The 23488-nt window shown below is 35.3% G+C and overlaps 1 protein-coding gene across 11 annotated transcripts in view; it reads left to right on the plus strand.

The window, feature by feature from the left end:
• FAM184A (family with sequence similarity 184 member A) overlaps positions 1-23488 on the plus strand; it is a 121759-nt gene that overhangs the window by 88831 nt on the left and 9440 nt on the right. For 8 of the 11 annotated variants that reach the window (XR_002072072.2, XM_019418213.2, XM_019418210.2 and 5 more), the window contains 5 exons: positions 2623-2835; positions 12071-12224; positions 16239-16366; positions 17831-18015; positions 18440-18586. Coding sequence is in view for 10 of the 11 variants with exons in the window: in XM_019418213.2 (XP_019273758.2) it covers positions 2623-2835; positions 12071-12224; positions 16239-16366; positions 17831-18015; positions 18440-18586 (827 nt within the window). In the remaining variant the exon portion in view is untranslated. The remainder of the gene's footprint in view (positions 1-2622; positions 2836-12070; positions 12225-16238; positions 16367-17830; positions 18016-18439; positions 18587-23488) is intronic. The other 3 variants (XM_019418216.2, XM_019418217.2, XM_019418220.2) reach the window with 1 other exon arrangement.

Below are 23488 nucleotides of genomic sequence, written 5' to 3' on the forward strand. Positions count from 1 at the left end.
ACTTATTTATAAAATGAGCGAAATAAGTTTTGATGCTGCACTGCATGATAAAGGCTTTCTGCATATAATTCATCTTATGGTATTGAGCATGAATCTAGAGATTTTATATAGCCTTAATATTATTTTGGTGTGCTTTTAAAGTTAAGAATACAGAATATCTAAGTATATTTGAACACTAAATTGCATGATAATGTCTTTTGCATATACTTTATATTTTATTGAATATAGATAACAAAAATTGATCTTATATCCAAAAATGAAAAATAATACTTTGGAATTTTTTCAAGGTAAACTATATTATTTTGTAAAATATTTAAATGTATTTCATTTAAGCTAGAGAGGTTTGAAAGTGTCCTTAGATTTTTTTTTCTTTTATAATTTTTTTTAAACTTTATTTATTTTTGAGAGCAAGAGAGAGAGGGAGACAGACTTCCAAGCAGGCTCTACACAGCACAGAGCCCAACATGGGTCTCAAACTCGGGAATTGAGAGATCATGACCTGAATCAGAATCAAGAGTCGGATGCTTAACTGACTGAGCCACCCATGTGCCCCAAAAGTGTCCTTAGATTTTAAATATGTTACTGTTCTATTACTGTGGTTTCTCATTTTAAATACTCTATTTCTTCATAAGTTTCATCCTTAAATAGTTAAGTGTGAGTCCACTTTAGTCCAATTAACATATGGGAGAGCTCTTTTTGATGCAGTGAATTTTTGAAGTGGGTATTGCAGAAAATAAGATGCATTGCTATGAACTGATTGGCTTCTTACTAATCTAAGTGCACACTTAATTAAAGGACTGGACCCAGGGCTACTACTAGTCCATATGGTACCTGTGTGCAAGTTTGAAAAACATGCCCACTTTCTTTGAGTGTATGCAGATGCATACGAGGGCAGATAGCTTAGTGAGCAGTTTGTTCACTGGTCCTTACTTGGCCAGGGGCCAATTAATCGATTTGAAAATATCAGTCATTATTCTACATGTAACATGGTCTTTTCCTAACATTTCCATATATGTTCTAATAAGTTATCACTAGAGACAAGGGTGTCACTGGGTCCCCATGCTGGGTATGAGACAAGGGTTGAACTTGGAAAGAGAGTGGGCAGGTAGGTGCCTTTTCTGTTTCAAGGGCCAGCTAGCTGGGAAGAAAATGACTACCAATTACACGTTAGTGTTCACAAACAACGCATTTTACCCTTTTGTAATGTACTTTTTCTCTCTGGACTGTCCTTAATATTCATCTTAATATTCATTTCATCCTGATTTTCTTTGCATAAAATGGTGAGAAGTCACATGGTATAATTTGTCTTAGTCTTCCTACTCTACAAGTATGTCCTTAGCTGCTGTTGTAACATTCTCCTTATTTTTTGCATCTCTGATGATTCTCCACCCTTTTTCTTTCCCAGGTCCCTTTTCCTTTGTGAGACATGTGAGGCATCCTATACCTGCCTTTCATCAGTCAAAAGAATATCTTATCCCATTTACAAAACTCACTTTCCTCTCTCCCTTAGTCTTCTTGGCCACAGAAACTGTTTTACTTGTATATAAACACATATAGCATCTTAAATTAATGGAATACAATTGACAACTTTTTGTCTGGTTCTCCTATGTTCCTTAGCTTCAAACTTCTATTACAATATGGTTGAGTTATCTAGTTCCAAGTTAGATTTTCCTGTGTATGAGAAGAGAAATAGATCAAATTAAATGGTTATATCAAACAAACAAATGAAATATGTATATATGTGTATACATGCGTTTGTGCTTTTATTCTTTAAAAGGGACTCAGAAGCAATGCAGACATTAAGGGTGATGTCTGTTTCAAAAGGAGTGACAAATCAGTTTTCCATCAGTAAAGAAAAGTACCTGACATTGTGAGGATATAAATAGAGGACTGTGGGATGTTTGTGGTTTTAAAAAGCTTGAAGTTTACAAATTGTTTGAATTAAATCAAAATTCAAAAGTGAACATCTTTTTTTTTTTTTTACATAAGGATTCTAAACCATAAATGGAAAAATCTTTTATAAAGAGTAATTTTTTAAATCCTCACATAATCTTAGTTACCATTTATTGAGCACTTATTACATGCCAGGGGCTGTTCTAAGTGAACTATGTGTAGTAACACACTTCAGCTCACACGGCCTGGTGAGGTATTGGTCTAGTAAGTGACAGAGCTAAGATTTTAACTCAGAGCCCCCATTCTTAACTACTCAATTATACCACCTCACAAATCAGCAGTTTAACTATTTATACTATCTCCTTGAAGGACTGTAACCTAATAAATACATTAACATTAGTTGTCCTGTTTTTATTTCATATTATGAATTTTTATCGCACTATAACACAGGTGTTCACTGTATTTCTAAATGTCGGGTGTTCTTTAGCTAGTCCACAAACTAAATACCAATAAAACTGTCTATTTTTAGGATATTATAAATAGAATTACAAGTGGTGATACCTAAATATTAAATATTTATAATATATTGCAAAACATTTTAAGTGGATACTTAAGGCAATTATTTTACTTTAGTTAATATCTTGGAAATGCTTTTTTCCCTTAGATTGGAAATTTGTTGTGAAGTATGCCTTGTATTTATTCTTCATTGTGTACCATTCTGTGGCATAGATTTCCTTGCTGAAACAGAATCTGGAGATGCAGCTTTCCCAGTCTCAGACTTCTTTGCAGCAACTGCAAGCCCAGTTCACACAAGAGCGACAACGACTTACACAAGAGCTTGAAGAATTAGAGGAACAACATCAACAGAGACATAAATCTTTGAAAGAAGCACATGTCCTTGCATTTCAAACTATGGAAGAAGAAAAGGAAAAGGAACAAAGAGTAAGTTTAATGTGATATATGTTCTGAGGTATCCGACAGCCTAATATATTATTATAAGCCTTCATGTTCTTAAGAATTCATTTTTTGCCTCCAAAAAATTATATATTGCTTTATTTCATTGTGTTTTCTAGAATTTTTCTTGTGGGGGTCAGAATAATTAAGCATACACACTAGTTACACAGATTAAACTAGGGCCAACATTTTATTTCTGTTTCCCACCATAATGCCAAATTCATGCTATGACCGATACACCATCTGGTTTGTCATATAATTGATGGTGGTTAAATAAATTTAGCATGGTCCTACTGAGCTGTAACCACTGTAATCACTTAATACTGTTTTGAACTTATAATTGCCTTTCATCAAATTTTTCAGTTTTCTCTCTCAGGTTGGATCTACAAAAGGCACAAATACCTAAGGAATTTATATTTTTTATCCCATATTTTTGTCCTCAGACTACTGACCCTCCTATAAAAAATTCACAATAAAATGAAATTAAAATAGTACAATTCCCTGTATACCTCCCCAAAGGCTATGTGAATAAGTAGTGATACAGAAAGATCATACAAAAGAGATTTAAATCAAATAGATACATTATTCTTCTTCTGTGTAAGACACTAGTTTGACATGTCGTAGTGTGATTAATTTTGGTTCAGTTTATTTCTTAACACTGTATTTTTCATTTTATTCTAAGGACTTTATAATTAAGATAAAACATTTGATAGAAAATGCAGTTTTACTAAGAATAATTTGCACCATATATAGTAAATTAATGATATAGGTTGTTTTATTTTTAAAAAAAATTTTTTTAATGTTTTTATTTATTTTTGAGACACAGAGAGACAGAGCATGAGCAGGGGAGGGGCAGAGAGAGACAGGGAGACACAGAATCTGAAGCAGGCTCCAGGCTCTAAGCTGTCAGCACAGAGCCTGACATGGGGCTCGAACTCATGGAGGGTGAGATCATGACCTGAGGTGAAGGCAGACGCTCAACTGACTGAGCCACCCAGGCGCCCCAATATAGGTTGTTTTCAATCCTTTATTTGGGTGCAGGCAACTATTTTAAGAAGTAGTAGGCTGTAAAGAAATTGTTAAAACAAAATCACATTCCATTAAAAACAATTGACTAGCCTCTCCAATAAATTATAGTCTATCGATCTTATCTGGAAAGTTAAGGAAGTTTCATTGGTTAAAAATTGGGCCTTATTTCCATTATCCGTGATGAATATAGATGCAAAAACTGTGAACAAAATATTAGCAAACAAAAATTAACAATACATTTAGAGAAATCCATACATCGTGATCACATGGGATTTATTCCAGGGATACAAGAATGGTTCCATAACTGCAAATCAGTGTAATTTACTGCATTATTAAATGAAGGATAAAAATCACATGATCATCTCAGTAGATGCAAGGAAAAGCATTTGACAAAATTCAACATTCATTTATGATAAAAACTCTCAACAAAGTGGGTATAAATGGAACACACCCTAATATAATAAAGGCTATCAGTGACAAAACCACAGCTAACATCATACTTAACAAAGAAAAGCTGAAAGCTTTTCCTCTAATACCAGGAACAAGACAAAGAAGCCCTCTTTCACCACTTTTGTTAAACATAGTATTCCAAGTCCCAGCCACAGCAATCAGACAAGAAAAAGAAATAAAAGGCATCCAGATTGATAAGGAAGAAGTAAAACTGTCACTATTTATAGATAACATGATACTATACATTGAAAATCCTAAAGAATCCACCAAAAAACTATTAGAATAAATGAATTCAGTAAAGTTGCAATATACAAAATTAATGTATAGAAACCTGTTGGATACAGAAACCTGTTGGATATCTATACAGTAATAACAACTATCAGAGAAATTAAGAAAACCATCCCATGTACAATGGCATCAAAAGAGTAAAATACCTAGGAATAAATTTAACCAAGGAGGTGGGACTTGTACTCTGAAAACTGACATGGATGAAAGAAATTGAAGATAACACAAATAAGTGGAAAGATATGTCATGCTCCTGGATTGGAAGAATTAATATTGTTAAAATTTCCATGCTACCCAAGCAATCTCCAGCTTCAATGCAGTCACTATTGAAATTGCAATGGCATTCTACAAGAGTCTCATTTGAGACCTAGAGACCTCTGCAGGTTGAAAGTGTTGGAGAAACATCTATCATACAAATGGATGTTACGTCAAAAGAAAGCTGGCGTAGCAATACGTATATTGAACAAAACTGACTTTAGAAGAAAGATTAACGAGACAAAGAAGGATACTTACATAATAATAAAGGGCATAGTCCAACAAGAGGATATGACTATTGTAAATATTTATGCAACCAACATGGGAACACCCAAATACATGAAGTAGTTAGTAGCAAGCATAAAGGAACTAATTGATACTAGAACAATTATAGGGAACTTTACCACTGCACTTACATCAAAGGATAGATCATCTAAACAGAAGATCACCAAGGAAACAATGGCTTTGAATGACACATTGAACCAGAGAGATTTAACAGATATATTTAGAACATGCCATCCTAAAACAGCAGAATACACACTGTTTTCAAGTGCACATGAAACATTCTCCAGAATAGATCACATATTAGGCCACAAAACAAGCCTCAAAAAATACAAGAATGAAGTCATACCATGTACCTTTTCTGACCTCAACGCTATGAAACTAGAAGTCAGCCACCAGAAAAAATCTGGAAAGACCACAAACACATGAAGGTAAATAACATGTTACTAAACAATGAATGGGTCAACCAGGAAATAAAAGAAGAAATTTAAAAGTACATGTAAACAAATGAAAATGAAAACACAACAGTTCAAAACCTTTGTGATGCAGCAAAGTGGTTCTAAGAGGGAAGTTTATAGCAATTCAGGCCTACCTCAGGAATCAAGAAGAATCTCAAATAAACAACCTAACCTTACAACAAAGGAACCAGAAAAAGAACAAACAAAACTTAAAACCAGCAGAAGGAAGGAAATAATAAAGATTAGAGCAGAAATAAATGATAATAGAGCTAAAAAAAAAAATCACTGAAACCAGGAGGTGGTTCTTTGAAGAAAAAAAAATGAATAAAATTGATGAACTTCTAGCCAGACTTATGAAGGAAAAAAAGACAAAGGACCCAAATAAATAACACCAGAAGTGAGAGGGGAGAAATAACAACCAACACCACAGAAATGTGAGCAACTATAAGAGAATATTATGAAAAGCTATATATCAATAAATTGGACAACCTAGGAAAGATGGATAAATTCCTAGAAACATGTAACCTGCCAAAATTGAAACAGGAGGAAATAAAGAAATTTGAGCAGACTGATAACCAACAAAAAAATTGCATCAGTAATCAAAAAACTCCCAACAAACAAAAGTCCAGGATCAGATGGCTTCACAGGTGAAATCTACCAAACATTTAAAGAGTTAATACCTACTCTTCCCAAAGTATTGTAAAAAATGGAGAGGGAAAGAAAACTGCCAAATTCATACTATGGTGCCAGCATTATCCTGATACCAAAACCAGATAAAGACACCACTAAAAAAGAGACCAACAGGCAAGTATCTCTGATGAAACATAGATGCAAAACTCCTCAACAAAATACTAACAAACTGAGTCCAACAATACAGTAAAAAAAATCATTCTCATGGTCAAGGGGGATTTATTCTCTGGTTGCAAGGGTTCAATATTCAGTCAGCGTGATACATCACATATGATCATTTCAAGAGATGGAGGAAAAGCATTTGACAAAGTACAACATTGATTCATAATAAAAACCTTTAATAAACTCAGTTTAGAGGAACATACGTCAACTAAATAAAGCCTTTATGTGAAAAACCTATAGCTAACATCGCCCCCAATGGGGAAAAAAGAGCCTATCCTATAAGGTCAGAAACAAGACCAGGATGTCCACTCTCACCACTTTTATTCAGCATGGTACTAGAAGTCCTAAACACAGCAATCAGATAACACAAAGAAATAAAAGACATCCATATTAGTAAGGAAGAAGTATAACTTTCATCCTTTGCAGATATGATATGATATATATGATACTATACAGAGAAAACCTGAAAGACTACACACACACACACACACACACACACACACAGGCTAGAACTGAGAAAATGAATTCAGTAAAGTTGTAGAATTCAAAATCAGTGTGCAGAAATCTATTGCATTTCTATACACTAATAATGAAGCAGCAGAAAGTGGAATTAAGAAAATAATCCCATTTGTAATTGCACCAAAAATAATAAGATACCTAGGAATAAACATAACCAGAGAGGTGAAGGATCTATACTCTGAAAACTTTAAAACACTGACAAAAGAAATTGAAGATGACACAATGAAATGGAAAGACATTCCATGCTTATGGACTGGAAGAACAAATATTGTTAAAATATGTATACTACTCAAAGAAATCTACACATTTAATGCAATCCCTATCAAATTACCAACAGCATTTTTCACAGAATTAGAAAAAACAGTCCTAAAATTTTTATGGAATTGCAAAAGATCCCAAATCGCCAAAACAAACTTGAAAAAGAAAAGCAAAACTGGAGTGATCACAATTTCAGACTTCAAGTTACACTACAAAGCTGTAGTAATGAAAACAGTGTGGACTGGCACAAAAATAGACATACAGATGAATGGAACAGAATAGAAAATCCAGAAATAAACCCACAGTTTTCTGGTCAATTAATCTTTGACAAAGCAGGAAAGAATATCCAAGAATATCTCCTTGACAAATGGTATTGAGAAAACTGGACAGCAACATGCAAAAGAATTAAACTGAACCACTTTCTTACACCATACACAAAAATAAATTCAAAATGAATTAAAGACCTAAACATGAAACCTGAAACCATAAAAATCCTAAAAGAGAACACAAGCAATAATTCTCTTGACAACTTTCCATGGCAACTTTTTTCTAGAAAGGTTCCCTGAGGCAAGGGGTACAAAAACAAAAATAAGCTCGGGACTGCATCAAAAAAGGAAGCTTCTGCACAGTGAAGGAAACACTGAATGGAAGAAGGTATTTGCAAATGACATATCTAATAAAGGATTAGTATCCAAAATATAAAAAGAACTTTCTATGACTCAACACCCAGAAAAGAAATAATTCAATTAAAAATAGGCAGAAAACATGAACAGACATTCCTCCAAATAAGACATACAGATGGCCAACACATTCATAAAAAGATGCTCAACACCACTTATCTTCACAGAAATGCAAACCAAAACTACAATGAGAGATGACCTCACACCTGTCAGAATGGCTAAAATCAGTAACATAGGAAACAACAGGTGTTGACAAGGATGTGGAGGAAGAGGAACCCTTGGGGTGCCTGGGTGGCTCAGTCGGTTAAGTGACTCTTGGTTTTGGCTCAGGTCATGATCTCATGGTTTGTGAATTTGAGCTCTGCATCAGGCTCTGTGCTGGTAGTGCGAGCCTGCTTGGGATTCTCTCTCTCCCTCTCTCTCTGCCCCTTCCCCATTTGTACTGTCTCTCTCTCTCAAAAATAAGTAAATAAAAACTTTTTTAAAAAAAGGAACCCTCTTGAACTATTGGTAGGAATGCAAACTGGTGCAGCCACTATGGAAAACAGTATGGAGGTTCCTCAAAAAATTAAAAACAGAAGTACCTGAGGCGCCTGGGTGGCTCAGTCAGTTAAGCATCTGACTCTTGATTTTGGCTCAGGTCATAATCTCAGTTTGTGAGATTGAGCCCCGTATCAGGCTCTGCGCTGACAGCATGGAGCCTGCTTGGGATTCTCTCTCTCCTTCTCCCCTGCCCATGCCCTCTTCAAAAAAATAAACATTAAAAAAAACTACCCTATAATCCAGCAATTGCCCTACTGGGTATTTACACAAAGAATACAAAAACACTAATTCAAAGGGATACATATACCCCTATATTTATAGCAGAAGTATTTACAATAGTCAATATATGGAAGCAGCCCAAGTGTCCATTGATAGATGAATGGATAAAGATGTGGTATATATATCCAGTGGAATATTATTCAGCTATAAAATAGAATGAAATCTTGCTATTTCAGTGACATAGATGGAGCTAAAGACTATAATGCTAAGTGAAATAAGTCAATCAGAGAAAGACAAATACCATATAATTTTACTCATATGTGGAATTTAAGAAAAGAAAAACAAATGAGCAAAAGGAAATGAAAGAGGCAAACCAAGAAACAGACTCATAAGTATAGAGAACAAACTGGATGGTTACCAGAGGCGGGTAGATGGGTTCGAAGATGGGTGGAATAGGTGATGGGGATTAAGGAATTCACTTGTCATGATGAGCACTGAGTGTTTAATATAAACAATAAAAAAAATCCCTTCTCCCCAGAAGTTAATATTTGTGTATATAATGTGAATTGAAAATAAACAGCAATTTCATTTTTTAAAAATGCAATGGCATCTTTCACAGATTTAGAACAAATAATCCTAAGAATTTGTATGGAACTACTGCAAGACCCTGAACAGCCAAAGTAATCTTGAGAAAGAACAACAGAACTGGAGCTATCACTCTTCCTAATTTCAAAGTATACTACTAAGCTATAGAAATCAAAACAGTATGGTACTGGCACAAAAACACAGACCAATGGAACAGAATACAGAGTCAAGAAATAAACCCATGGTTAATTAGTTTACAAGAATATATAATGGGAAAAAGACAGTCTCTTCAATAAATGATGCTCGGAAAAATGTGCAAAAGAATGAAACTGGACCACTTTCTTATACCATATACAAAAATAAACCCCAAATGGATTAAAGACCTGGGGCGTCTGGGTGGCTCAGTCAGTTGAGCATACAACTCTTCATTTCAGCTCAGTCCTGATTCCAGGGTCATGGGAACAAGTCCTGCATCAGGCTGTGTGCTGGGTATGGATTCTACTTAAGATTCTCTCTCTCTTCCTCTGCCCCTCTCTCCTGCTCTCTCTCTAAAAAAAAAAGAAAAAAGAAAAAACACATTTTTTAATTAAAAGTAAAAAAGCTTTTGCTAGTAAACCATCAATAAAACAAAAAGGCAACTCAATGAATGGGAGAGGATATTTGCAAATGATTTATCCAATAAAAAATTACTATTCAAAATATATAAAGAACTTATAGAACTCAACACCAAAAAACCACAATCTGATTAAAAAAAAAACAGGTGGGAGACCAGAATAAACATTTTCCAAAGAAGGCATACAAATGGCCAATGGATACAGGAAAAGATACCCAATATCACTAATCATCAAGGAAATGCACATCAAAACCACAATGAGATATCACCTCTCAGAACGGCTGGTATTAAAAGACAAGAAATAACAAGTGTTGGCAAGGATGTGGAGAAAAGGGAATGTAAATTGGTACAGCCATTGTGGAAAACAGTATGGAGGTTCCCCCCAAAATTAAAAATAGAGCTCCTGTGTGATACAGCAATTTCCCTCTGGGTACTTATCTGAAGAAAATGAAAAGATATCTGCACTCCTGTATTCATGGCAGCACTATTTAAAATAGCCAAGATATAGAAGCAACCTAAGTGTCCATCGGTAGATGAACGGATAAAGGTGTGTGTGTGTGTATGAAAAGATACACACACACACACACACACACACACACACACACACACACACACACACACTGGAATATTACTCAGCCATTAAAAGAATGAAATCTTGCCATTTGTGATAACATGGGTGGACCTGGGGGTATTATACTAAGTGAAATAAGTCAGAGAAAGGCAGATACTGTAGGATTTCACTTGTATGTAGTGAACAAAAAGCAAAACAAATGAACAAACAAAACCTAAACAGACTAATAAATGCAGAGAATGAACTTGTGGTTGCCAGATGGGAGGAGATGGGGGTGGTGAGAATGAGCAAAGTAGGTGATGGGGATTAAGGGGTACAAACTTCCAATTATAAAAGAAGACCTGGAGATGTAGTAAAGTACAATATAAGCAATATAGTCAGTAATATTATAATAACTTTGTATGGTGATAGATGGTGATTACACTTCTGGTGACTATTTCATAGTGTTCGTAAATGTTGAATCAGTATGTTGTATCTGAACCTAATATTGTATGTTATCTGTACCTTAACAAAGGTGCATGTGCGTGCGCACGCACACACACACACACACACACACACAATTAGACCTGATTGTTAAATAATCTTTTTGTTGGTATCATTTGTGAATGAGAATAACATATAACCTCTTGTATCAGTACTTTAATTTTACACATTCAGTCTCTTTAGAACATTAATCATTTTTCAAAAGTTGTGCATCACTAGGTAGCTAAGCTACCTAAGTAACTAAAGTTGTCTAGATTAAAAGTTCCATATTTTACTATATTTAAAGAAACCTGTGCTTTATTTTTCAGAAATAAAACACTTGAGAAACAGTGAGCATAAATAGCCAAATATTAACTTATAAAAACAGGATTTTAGAGTAACGGCTAGGGAAATATAGCCCTAGTTACAACATGGTATCTTTCTCAGAAACCTTTCATGTTACAGATATGGTAAGAAAAACCCTTCTTGTCAGTTCAGTCTGTATCCTTGAGGTACGCTGAGCTCTGTTTTTCTCCCGTGGCTACATAACTTCTCTTAGTTTTAGCCACATATATGTAGTCTATTTTCTCTGGTTAGGCTTTTAGAACTAATCACGTGAGAGGTTTGTTTACTTTTCCAGTTCCCTACTCTCACAGATTTTCTTCTGTTCCCAAATGCCTGTAGAAAGTCATTACAAAATATTTGATAAGGTTGGAGTTGTAAAAGCCATCTGTCATCTTTCTTTTCCTGATCAGAAGGAGATCTTTTCTTGTTAATGCCCTCCTCCTCTCTTCCTAAGTTTGTGCACACAGAGGAAATATTCATTCATTTAGGTGCCTTACACCCCTCAACAACTTCAGAAAATGACTTTAGTGGAAAACTACCTTAGGTAAAGGGCTGACATCCCAATTTAAACACAATACATTGGATCAACTGGTTTCATAAGGATTGTTCTACTGAAGTGACCCTATTAATTTAGTTTCTAATGGTTGTTATCTTATATATAAAATATCCTTAAAGATGAATTAAAAATGCTTTGTTTTTCTTAAATAACTGAGTTTTAGTAATTTATTTTTTGCCTCCCCCCACAATTTTTTATTTTGCTTTCATTTTCTTTCCTGTATTCTAACATAATAAATTGAATACATTTCTCCTGTTTTAGGCTCTTGAAAATCATTTACAACAAAAACATTCTGCAGAGCTTCAGTCATTAAAAGATGCACATAGAGAGTCAATGGAGGGCTTCCGGATAGAAATGGAACAGGAACTTCAGACTCTTCGGTTTGAATTAGAAGATGAAGGAAAGGCTATGCTTGGTATTTTGAAAGGATTATAATCTTGTCATATTTATTTGTATCATCTTTAAAATTCAACATGAAATGACAAAGTTTTATTTTTAATTTTTGACACACCAAAATGAGTATCTAAGTGTTTTGCATATTTGAAGTTACCAGATGAAGAGGTGAGTATGGAGGAGTAGAATGGATAGAACACAATGAAGTGAGGTCCCCTCACCTTTCTCCGTACTCTGGCTATGTAAGCAGCACTCACTGGGGCTTCCACCTATTAAGAGACTAAAAGGAGTTGCCCTGACTTTCCAGTGACCGAAAGGAGTAGATAAGTATGGAGGCACACGTCCTTAGACATGATAGTCATATGGGTTGTTTGTTTTTGTTTTTGTTTTTGTTTTTTCCACTTCAGGATTTTGTTTGTATGAGAAAACTCTTTAGGTCTGACTTTTTGTTTAGGTATTTTTCAGATATTTTTTATTGGGATTTTAATCTTTGAAGTGTTCAAATCACTACCCTTCTTATGAAGAGATCAGTTGAGTTTTGAAGAAATACTGCATAGGTATTTAAAGAGTTTGGGGGTGGGGGATTTGGTGTTGTTTGGTAACTTTATTCCTACCATCTCATTTTCCTTCTGTTTGTTTTTTTCCCCAAAATCTCTTAATATAAGTTTTTATTGTATGTTGTCACATTTCAGTGGCATATGCTTTCCAAGTAGGAATTGGAAACAGAGAAGCCCAAAGTGTTGTGAATACTTTAGGCCTCAAAGGCAAAGCCATTTGACCCAATACATCATCTCTATTATTGCTGGGAGTCCTAGGCCAGGTCGTCATAGTTCTCTCCTCTTCCTCTGTGACAAGACACTGCGATAGCCAGGGTGAAAATCATAGTGAGAATGTTTATCAAACATTTGTGGAATACCTGTTTACATGCTACAGAAACTGCTGAGCAAGGAGAACTAAAAAGTAAACTGCTGCTCTGTCTTTACATACAAGGAGCATACAGTCCAATGCAGAGGTAGCCTTTGGAGAATTCTGGCCCAAGGGAAGCACAGACTTTCCACAACTGTATGAAAAGAAGTAGAAACAGGCCAAGTGTTAGCACTATTGTTTAGTCCATTGAAACTTGATTAAATGCCTCTTTGTTGACAAAAGGACTTTTTGTGATTTTAATTAAACTTTTTTATTTGGAGATAATTATAGATTCATACGAGCTTGTAAGAAGTAATACAGAGAGATCCTCTGAACACTTTAGACAGTTTCCCCCAGTGGTAACATCTTTCAAAACTGTAGTTCATATCACAACCAGGATACTGACATTGATACTGTCAAGACACAGAACACTCCCATTACCATGAGGATCCCATTTATAGCAACACCTACTTCCCTTTCCTCCCCACCTTTGATGCCTGGTAACCATTAATCTGTTATCCATTTCTATTATTTTGTCGTTTAAAAAATGTTATAAATGGAATAACATATCACCTTTTGGTGATTGTTTTTTTTTTCACTCAGCATAATTCTCTGGAGATTCATCCAGGTTGTCGTATGTATCAATAGTTTGTCCCTTTTTATTGCTGAAGGACAATTGTTATTCTTTACCCATTGAAGGACATCTGGTGTTTTCAGTTTTGTGTAAGAGTAAGCTTTCATTTCTCTGAGATAAATGCCTAGGAGGAGAGTTGCTGGATCATATGATGATTGTAGGTTTAGTTAAGAAACTGTTTTCCAGAGTGGCTGTACCTTTTCACATTCTCACCAGCAATGAATGAGTGACAGTTTCTTTCACATCCTTACCAGCATTTGATGTCACTGTTTTGTATTTTAGCCATTCAGATAGGAGTGTGGTATTACCTCATTGTGAATTTTACTTTGCACTTCTCTAATGGCTACTTATGTTGAACATGTTTTCAGGTATTCATTTGCCATCTGTATATCTTTTCTAACTGGATTGTTTGTATTTTTACTGTTGAGTTTTGGGAGTTCTTCGTGTATTCTAGGTACCAGTCCTTTGTCAGGATCCTTCAGGTCTACATTTTGCACCCCTTATACTATTAAAATTACTGTCCCTGAAGTCACCATTGAACTTTGAAATTCCAAATTCATATATTCTCACTAGCTCTCATCATATTTGCTCTGTCTGCATCATTTGACCTCTTTGACCTTCTTGAATCTTCTTTTCCCATTGGTCTCCATGATCATATACTCACTGCACTGCATTCTGACCTCTGCTTTTTAAGAATATTCACTTGCCTGTCCTGTTTTCTGTGCATCTGTTAAATATGGCTGTTTCCCAATCTTTAGTCCCCAGCCTTTTGGTCTGTTTTTCAGTCTTCAGGCTTTTCCCGGTTGATTGGATTCACAGCTATGGCTCCAACTACTATCTATTGTGCTAGTGATTCCAAATATGTATTTTGAGACCGAACTCCTTTCCTTGTGAATTAGATTTCTATTTCATATTGCATATTAGAAAGTTAGATGTTGCAAATTATATTCTATATTTTTAAATATTAGCTTACCATCTTTCTGAAGTCCAAAGTGTATTGCCATTCCTGTACCTTCCATTTTAACTAAGAGTGTCACTGTTTACCCAGTTGCCCAAGCCAGGAAGCTAGGAGAACTTATTTTCTTTTGCTTCCACATTCTGTTATTTCCTCCACTTTTCATAGTCATATCATTTTTCACCTGGGTTATTGTCATAACCTTCTCGCTGATCTTTATCCTTCAGTTCATCCTTCAGACTCCAGTCTGGCTAATCTGTGTAAGACTCAAATCTCACCATGTAACTTCCCAACTTTAAATCCTTCACTGATTCCCATGTACCACCTCACTGCCTGTCAAGTTTTTCCACTGAAGCCGCCCTTCATACCAGGGGAGACTAAACTTATGCCCTATGTGGAGGCCTCAGGAAGAGCCTAAATTGACTAGCTACAAGCACAGCATTTCTTTGAAGTCATCTTATGTTTTAGCTTTAGAATATATAATTTGCATTTTACTCACATCTCCTTTGTATTAACATGAAAGTAATGACTTTCCCCTAAATCTTTAAGTACAGTTCATGTTTCAGATGATGATATTGTATACCCTAAAAGTCGCTCAGATATACTGCCACACGTATCCCAGACTGAGAACCATGAACCTAAACATAAAGTAAAAAGCATTTTATGCTACAACTTTCTCAGACTGGGCTCCATTTTCTTTCCAGTATGACCACATGTTCTGTGGGCATCTGCCACACCATCTTCCTATAGTTTACCTGATAAATTAGGTTCTCTCTGCTTTTGCATATCTTATCCCTTTCTCATTTATGCTTTTCTCTTTCTCCACTTGGAGAACCCCTACTCAGTGCTATAGACTGAGGCCCTGTGACAGTTCCTTTGTGATAGCATTCCTAATTTCCTTCTCCTAGGAAATGGTGCTTCCACTGCTGTGCTTTCATTATAACTAATATACATTTCTGATATTCCACTTAATTCCCTGGCATGATGCCTTTCCCTGTAGCCTATGCAGTTATTAGAACAGGGTCATATTTTGTTCTTAGTATAGTACCTGACATTCAGTAAATGTGGATTGTATCAAATAATCTCAAATTCAAATAAAAATGATGATTTACAAATCACTAAGAGCACTCACCAGCCAGTGCTTAACATCTTTCAGAAATATTGTGGAAGAATTCTTACCTGGGTGGGAAGTTGCTTCCTAAATGAATATATGTTGTGGTATTATTCAGCTTTAAAATGATGTTATTCCAGTAGTGAATGAGAAAAGTTAAAAATATTTCATTTCCATTAGCACCTTACTGCCAAACTCAAAGCATATATGGAAATTCCTTGATCTGTTGAGCAGATGAAAATTTTCTTGTTCTTATCAAAGCTGGATGACCTTTAAATTCATGACATTCTATGACAGTCTATGATATTTTAATGGGCATATACAAGTGTCCTAATTTTAAAAATAATATTCTGTGACCTTTATAATTTTTACGTAAAGTATCAGTAATATTTTTCAATATACTAAAGCTCTTTTTTCCCTCGGATTCCAGCTTCCTTACGATCAGAACTAAACCATCAACATGCGGCTGCAATTGATTTGTTACGGCACAGTCATCATCAAGAATTGGCAGCTGCTAAAATGGAATTAGAGCGAAGCGTAGATATTAGCAGAAGACAGGTAAAGAAGAACATGTTATGTGATGATTCCCTAAATGTGGATAGATCTGAATGTTCACAATTTTCTGAAAATTTTGTAATAACTAGTATTTACATTAGTTACTATTTGCTACCTATATTGAAGAGCTTTATTTTTAAAGGGAAATAAGGTAATTTGACTTATTATATCGGTCATAAAATTACATTTTATGACTTTTTAATTGAATATATTGAATTTTACTTGCATCCTGAGAAAGCGATCAATGAAATATGAATAACACAAAGAGTGAAGACAGAATACTATAAAACAGCATTGTCTATAGGCGAACCTCTTCTGTATCTGCTATCTACTGTGATAGTCACTGGCCACATGGGCCAAATATGTCTAGTGTGACCGAGGACCAGGATTTTCAATTTTGTTTAATTTTAAATCATTTAAACTTGAATTTAAATAGTCATGCTGGATAGCATAGCTAGGGAAGTAGTAGGTCCTCAAAAAAAAAAAAAAAAAAAAAAGATATTTCCATACCACTCTAGCACAGGTAATATTTATGCTTTTTAAACTTTGCTCTTTAATGAAGTATACTTCCTTTAATTAGAGAATTTATGATCTTGAATATATGTCTATCCAGGTGGATGGATTTCTAGGCATAGTGTAATGAAGTCCATTATTTTTTAGACTTAAGACTTTTACTTTGTTAGTCTTTAGCTATGTTAAATGATCAGCTCAAATTTTCTCTTCATTGCTATGAAGTTTTAAATGAGCCACCTTATAATCATGGAGGGAAGTTCTATCTTCAACTATGCTAACACTGAAATTGACAATATCTAGTAGACATTGTGAAAAACAGTGACTTCTAGGAATATGGAAGGGAGCTTATCTTTCAGACAAGGTAACTGTTAGATCAGCACAAAGCAGACAAAGTCTGCTTTCTAAACCATATGATGTGTGTGTGTCGGGATGGCCTCCCTAGATGCAGGGAATTTTTAGATCAAAGGACAGTGGTGCCAGCATTTTACTGTAAGCCCATGTAACTTGGTGAGTATGTAGGAGCCCTGCATTCTAATTTCAGCTCTGCCATTCATATACATCCTCCTTGAACAGGTATCTCTTGGGTATTGGTTTCCTTGTCTGTAAAATGTGTGGGAAATTGCATTTTATGGTCTTTTGGGCCTCTTGTCACCCTGATATTATCCATATAAACTGTATCCATATAAACACTTCATATATATATGGAAAAAGAAGAGCCTTTAGATTTTTTTCAGCAGTTTGTTTCGAAGCAGTGTCATTACATTTGACATTCCAGTATGTCATTTTCTTTCCTTTAGATAAATGCAGAAAGCAAATACTAGAATACGTTTAAGAATTATTTGTAGGGGTACCTGGGTGGCCGAGTTGGTAGAGCATGCAATTCTTGATCTCGGGGTTGTGAGTCCAAGTTCCGCATAGAGCTTACTTTAAAAAATAATTATTTGTATTTTGCAGAGTAAGGAACATATGTGTAGAATAACAGATCTACAAGAGGAATTAAGGCACAGAGAGCATCACATCTCAGACTTGGATAAGGAGGTACAGCACCTTCATGAAAATATAAGTGCCCTAACCAAAGAATTGGAATTTAAGGGGAAAGAAATTCTCAGAATACGAAGTGAATCTAACCAACAGATGAGGTATGTCATTAATCATAACAGACATAATATACAGTGTTACCTGAAAGACTGCTATAATAGTAGTTAGCAATACATGCTTATTTTTATGACTAGACTGCCTTCTCATAGATATTGAAGACCACTCCTTTATTTGTTGATGGCTGTAATTTAGAACATAGATAAAATGTTGGTATTTTGAATAATAGGTATGTATTCATTAACTTTGGAAACTATACAATTAACTAAAATCTTTATAAAATGTAATTTAAAAAGCATTAAAGGAGACAACTTTAACAAACTCGAAGATAGGAGCAAAGTAAGTTATTTTAGGCTATTTCCATTAATTTTCTCTATATTATACATAAAACCATTTCAAATCTGTAGAATATAGAAAGTTTTGAAAGCTTGATTTCAGAATAACATTTTCTTAACCAAAAATAAACAGGTTGCATGAACAAGATTTAAACAAGAGACTTGAAAAAGAGCTGGATGTCATGACAGCAGACCACCTCAGAGAGAAAAATATCATGCGGGCAGATTTTAATAAGACTAACGAGCTACTCAAGGAAATAAATGCAGCTTTACAAGTGTCGTAAGTCATATTATATTAAAGAAAATTCGTATGTGGGACATAAACTGAGGAGACTGTGTCTAACCTCAGATTAGCTATTCTTTTTAAATCTAATTAAGGGATACTTAAAAAAGAAAACATAAGTGCTATATTCCAGATGGTAATTGCAGTATGATATTTTACTTAATGAGCATAAGGCAATTGAATGATTGTTTCTCAGCTGCCACTGTTCTGGTTCTGCTAGGACAGTCCTTGCCTAAAGCCTGTCCCTCAGGATCTTGAACCGACATGCCATGGTGAAAACTCCAAAGATGTCCATTATATAATATTAAATACAAAGGGCATATTGTGGCCAAAAGGAATATTATGATCCTATACATAAACTAATAATACATATTTTATATACAAATATCAAAAAATCTTGAAAAACAAATACAGAATTTTAATGACAGTACTTCCATCTAGAGAATGGATTACAGGGTATTGGAGGTGGGGAAGAGCAAAAACTATAAAAATATTTTATACTCTACAGAGAGATTGTTGGAATTCATACAAACATTTAATATTGATTTGAAAAATTAGTGCAAGTTAAACATCACAGATAGTTACTATTCATACATAGTAACTCCAGTATTGTTAAAACCAAGATTTATCACTGTTGCCTAATGTTTTCAGAAAGTATTTAATAGCTTTTCTCTTTTCTCCACATTTCTAAACTCTTATAGCCAACGTGCAAATAACATTCACTCCATCTCTGTGCCCTAAACCCTGGTCCAACTTAAATTATTTTAGAATTAATTAATCTACTCTAAACTGCTGCGGCTGCAAATGGTTTATTCACCTTTAGTCTGTCTTCTTCCAGTCAATTTAAAATGCTGAATAAAAATATGTAAATATCTCCACATAGTTCAGTAAAGTCAAAATAGTGACTAATCCCGTTAACCTTAGTCTCAAAGTGAAACTTAAACTCCTAGTGTCACTGTGCCTTATTCACCTGTGTCCACCACACTGACAGTTTCCTTCTGAGATTCTGTTATGTTTCCTCTACAGTCTAGAATAATCTGTTGTTACTACTCGATTACCTATCCCCATCTAAATATCTCCTCACATTTTATTCATTTAACTGATTAAGCTTCATAGTTGCTATTACGTATATGTAACATATACAACCACATTCACTTCAGCTGAAACAAAAAACAGACCCCAGTTGTTGGCATTTACTTCAGTGGTGGCTTCTGAAGTGAGGTACTCTGCAATGGACACACAGGATTTTCGCATTAGTAGGCACTTGAATGTTTCCTGAATGCATTTTTTGAGAATTCTAACATTTATCACATTATGAAGTTATACTTGAAATGATGAGGAGACCTGTGAGATCATTTTCCCAGTCATGATGATTTCTGGTGTTTCCTGGTTTTGGAGGTAATATTTAAATCCTTTTGAGCTACAGTAAGAGCTCAGGTATCTTCCATGTAGAAGAGTGCATCCATCACCTTAGGCATTTTGCAAAAATTAGTTACAGTAAACCCCACTTTTGGCTTTCCCTTCTCCTGGCCTCAGTGTTACTCATTGGGCAGAGGCTGAAATCCTGGTATCTCCCTCTTCACAGTCTGAAAAAACATGCTCACAAAAATAACCTGTGTCTATCCGTGTGTCCTGTCTCCTTAGGAATGTTAATTTACAAAGATTAAAGATTTGTTTCTACTTTATTCTGTTTTATAGGGTTTTACACATTAGGAATTTTCAGTAGATAGTAAATAACTTAGTTTTGCTAATTATGGTAATTTTTAATTGAATTAGTATTACTCATGAGTCAAATATTTTATCTGCTTTTCTAGGTCTACCATTTGTTTTATACTTCAGCTAGATCCATGTTAACCAACTGTATTTCTTTTTCCACCAGAAAAAGACTAGTTGCTATCATACAACTAGTCTCTAGTTTAGGTATTTACTCTTTTAGTTGAAACCAAACACACACACAAATAAATGTATTTAGACCAGGGCTGCCCAGATTTGTCTACGATAACGAAAATGTCCTGTATCTGCTCTGCCCAGTACGGTTGTTACTAGCCACAATGGCTGTTGACCATTTGAATTGTGGCTAGTGCCACCAAGGAATTGAATTTTTAATTTCATTTTAATTAATTTAAATGTAAATAGCCACATATGGACTAGTGGCTACCATATTGGGAAAGCACAGTTTCTTGTTTTTGTTTTTTTGAGAGAGACAGAGACAGACAGAGTTTGCAAGCAGGGGAGGGATAGAGACAGAGGGAAACACAGGATCCGAAGCAGGCTTCAGGCTCTGAGCTGTTGGCACAGAACCCAATGCGACACTCGAACTCACAAATCGCAAGATCATCATGACCTGAGCCAAAGTCAGACAATTAACCAACTGAGCCACCCAGGCACCCCTGGAAAGCACAATTTTAGACAGTTGAGATATTTCTGCCTTATATCCTTAAATGCAGCCTGCTTGGATCTGCTGAATGCCTTCATCAGTGGTGGTGAGCAGGGAGACTGCATTCCAGGTTAAGGAGCTGGGGGGACAACATTTGAACTATTCTTAGCCTGTTGCAAAGGACTACGGACACCTTACTGAAGTTCCTAATCAACTGCATGCTAACTTTAAGTCTTTGAAATTGGAAAAGCCCTGTGGAATCATAGAAGTGGGTGGTAGTGGAAGGGCTGCAGCATTATGGGTCAGGCTGAAGCCTGAAGTGGAAGGGCCTCTCGAGCAGCTGGAAGCTTTATTTCTGTTCCTGCCCCAAACCCTGTTTGGACTTCAGGGAAGAGGGGAATGGAAATTTAAAGAATGGAAAGGTACCCTCTAAACATTGTAGAAATGGTGATGAGTTCTGTAGTTATGGAATGATTACTAGAAAACCCCCTCTCTAGTGCTAGGTACTCAAGTCTTAGATATCCTGATATTCTATAGAAACTATTTTATTTTCCTGAGTGGGATAGTAGTAAAACCCTTGTGTCTAATATGTCATAGTTTTTGTTTGTTTTAGAAACAAATGAGAGAATGGCTGTTTTAAAGAACTTTAAGCCAAATCTAAATCTATATAGAATGTGGATGGGGTCATGACATCTTTATTATGCAAAAAGGGGAGTTCAGAGATTATTATTGATTGTCTAAGTTTACATTAACTTCTCACTGTACTGAAACAAAAAGAGTTTCTTCTTGGGGGAAGCAGAGTTTTCTGTATGGGGCCTTTAAGTAGGTAAGTAATCCCTAATTGAAAAAACACTCCACCATATTGGAATTACCACTCTTTAAAAGTTGTTGATAAAAGAGTTCTTTTATCTATACTACTCTAATCATCTTTTGTTGTTGTTGTTTGATTTTTAAATTACCATTCAGGTTGTGTTCATAAGTTTTGTGAGGTAAGGAGATAGTAGTCTGTGCCCATAAATTATGGGGAAAGAAAGGTTCAACATTAAACTTCTTCAATTATTGTATTTCCTTTCCTTAAACTGTAGAGAAGGATGGTATAATAGAGTTTATTTTTATATAGTTAAGATTCTAAAATATATGTGTGCCAATACTGTTTGGCCTATAATCTCAATTTGCTGACTTTGTCAATTATTTTTATAAAGCATAGGAGTACTGCCACCTTGAAAAGTTTTTTATATGTTTTATACAGATTTTTTATGTATTCATATTTTTGGTTTGTGTTGTTCATGAACCCTAGACATTGACCTATATATTCTCAGAGCCAAAAAAAATCAGGGCATGCATGCCTGGGGAGAATCCAACAGTGACCTAATTAGTAATTATATATGTTTTAATTCTGTTTTCTCTAGTATTTTTTTAATTTTTAAAAAAATTTTTAATATGAAATTTATTGTCAAATTGGTTTCCATACAACACCCAGTGCTCCTCCCAACAGGTGCCCTCCTCAATGCCCATCACCCACCCTCCCACCCCCCATCAACCCTCAGTTTATTCTCAGTTTTTAAGAGTCTCTTATGGTTTGGCTCTCTCCCTTAACTTTTTTTTCCCCTTTCTCCTCCCCCATAGTCTTCTGTTCTCAGTATTACTTTTAATGTGAATCTGTATTTTGAGTAAAAGACTATTCAAACTTGTACATTTCCCCTCAAGGCAGTGTTTCCCAGGCTTTATTAACCTTTCAAAATTTGGTCATTTCTGGCTACCAGCTACCTTTGATACGGTTTTCATATTTTTAATTGACTCATTATAACTTAAAAAATTTAACAGGAAAACTTGATTATTTCTGCAGTAAAACCATTATCACTACTGAAAAATCGTATCCATTTTTCTTTTTTTTTTTAAATGTTTATTTTTGAGAGACAGAGTGTGAGCAGGGGAGGGGCAGAGAGAGGGGGAGACACAGAATCAGAAGCAGGCTCCAGGCTCTGAGCTGTCAGCACAGAGCCCAACAGGGGGCTTGAACCCACAAACCATGACCTGAGCTGAAGTTGGATGCTCAACCAACTGAGCCACCTAGGCGCCCCGTATCCATTTTTCTAAATAGAAGTTAGGCTGGGGCACCTGGATGGCTCACTTGGTCAAGCATCCTTACCATTCTTGTGGGTTCTTGAGTTTGAGCCCCACATTGGGCTCCATGCTGTGACAGTGCAGAGCTGTTTGGCCCTCCCCCACCCATTCTGTCTGTCTGTCTGTCTGTCTGTCTCTCTCTCAAAATAAATAAACTTTAAAAATAAGTAAATAAATAGAAGCTAGGCTGTAATTATACAAATGTAAATTCTGTGAAAATACCACAATGTTATTAGATCCTAGCTAGCTATTTGATGCTGCAGGTCTGCCCAAGTGGTATGAAGTAGGGTAATAAGCATATGTTATAAAGGCCATTTAAGATACATAGAACAAAACTGTGACTTTTTTCCTTCTTGTGACCAGAAAGATTAAAGGAGAATAAACTAAGATCATTTCCT

This window comes from Panthera pardus, unplaced genomic scaffold, assembly GCF_024362965.1.
Source record: "Panthera pardus isolate Hobbes unplaced genomic scaffold, ASM2436296v1 HiC_scaffold_17, whole genome shotgun sequence".
In the NCBI taxonomy this organism is placed as follows: domain Eukaryota; kingdom Metazoa; phylum Chordata; class Mammalia; order Carnivora; family Felidae; genus Panthera; species Panthera pardus.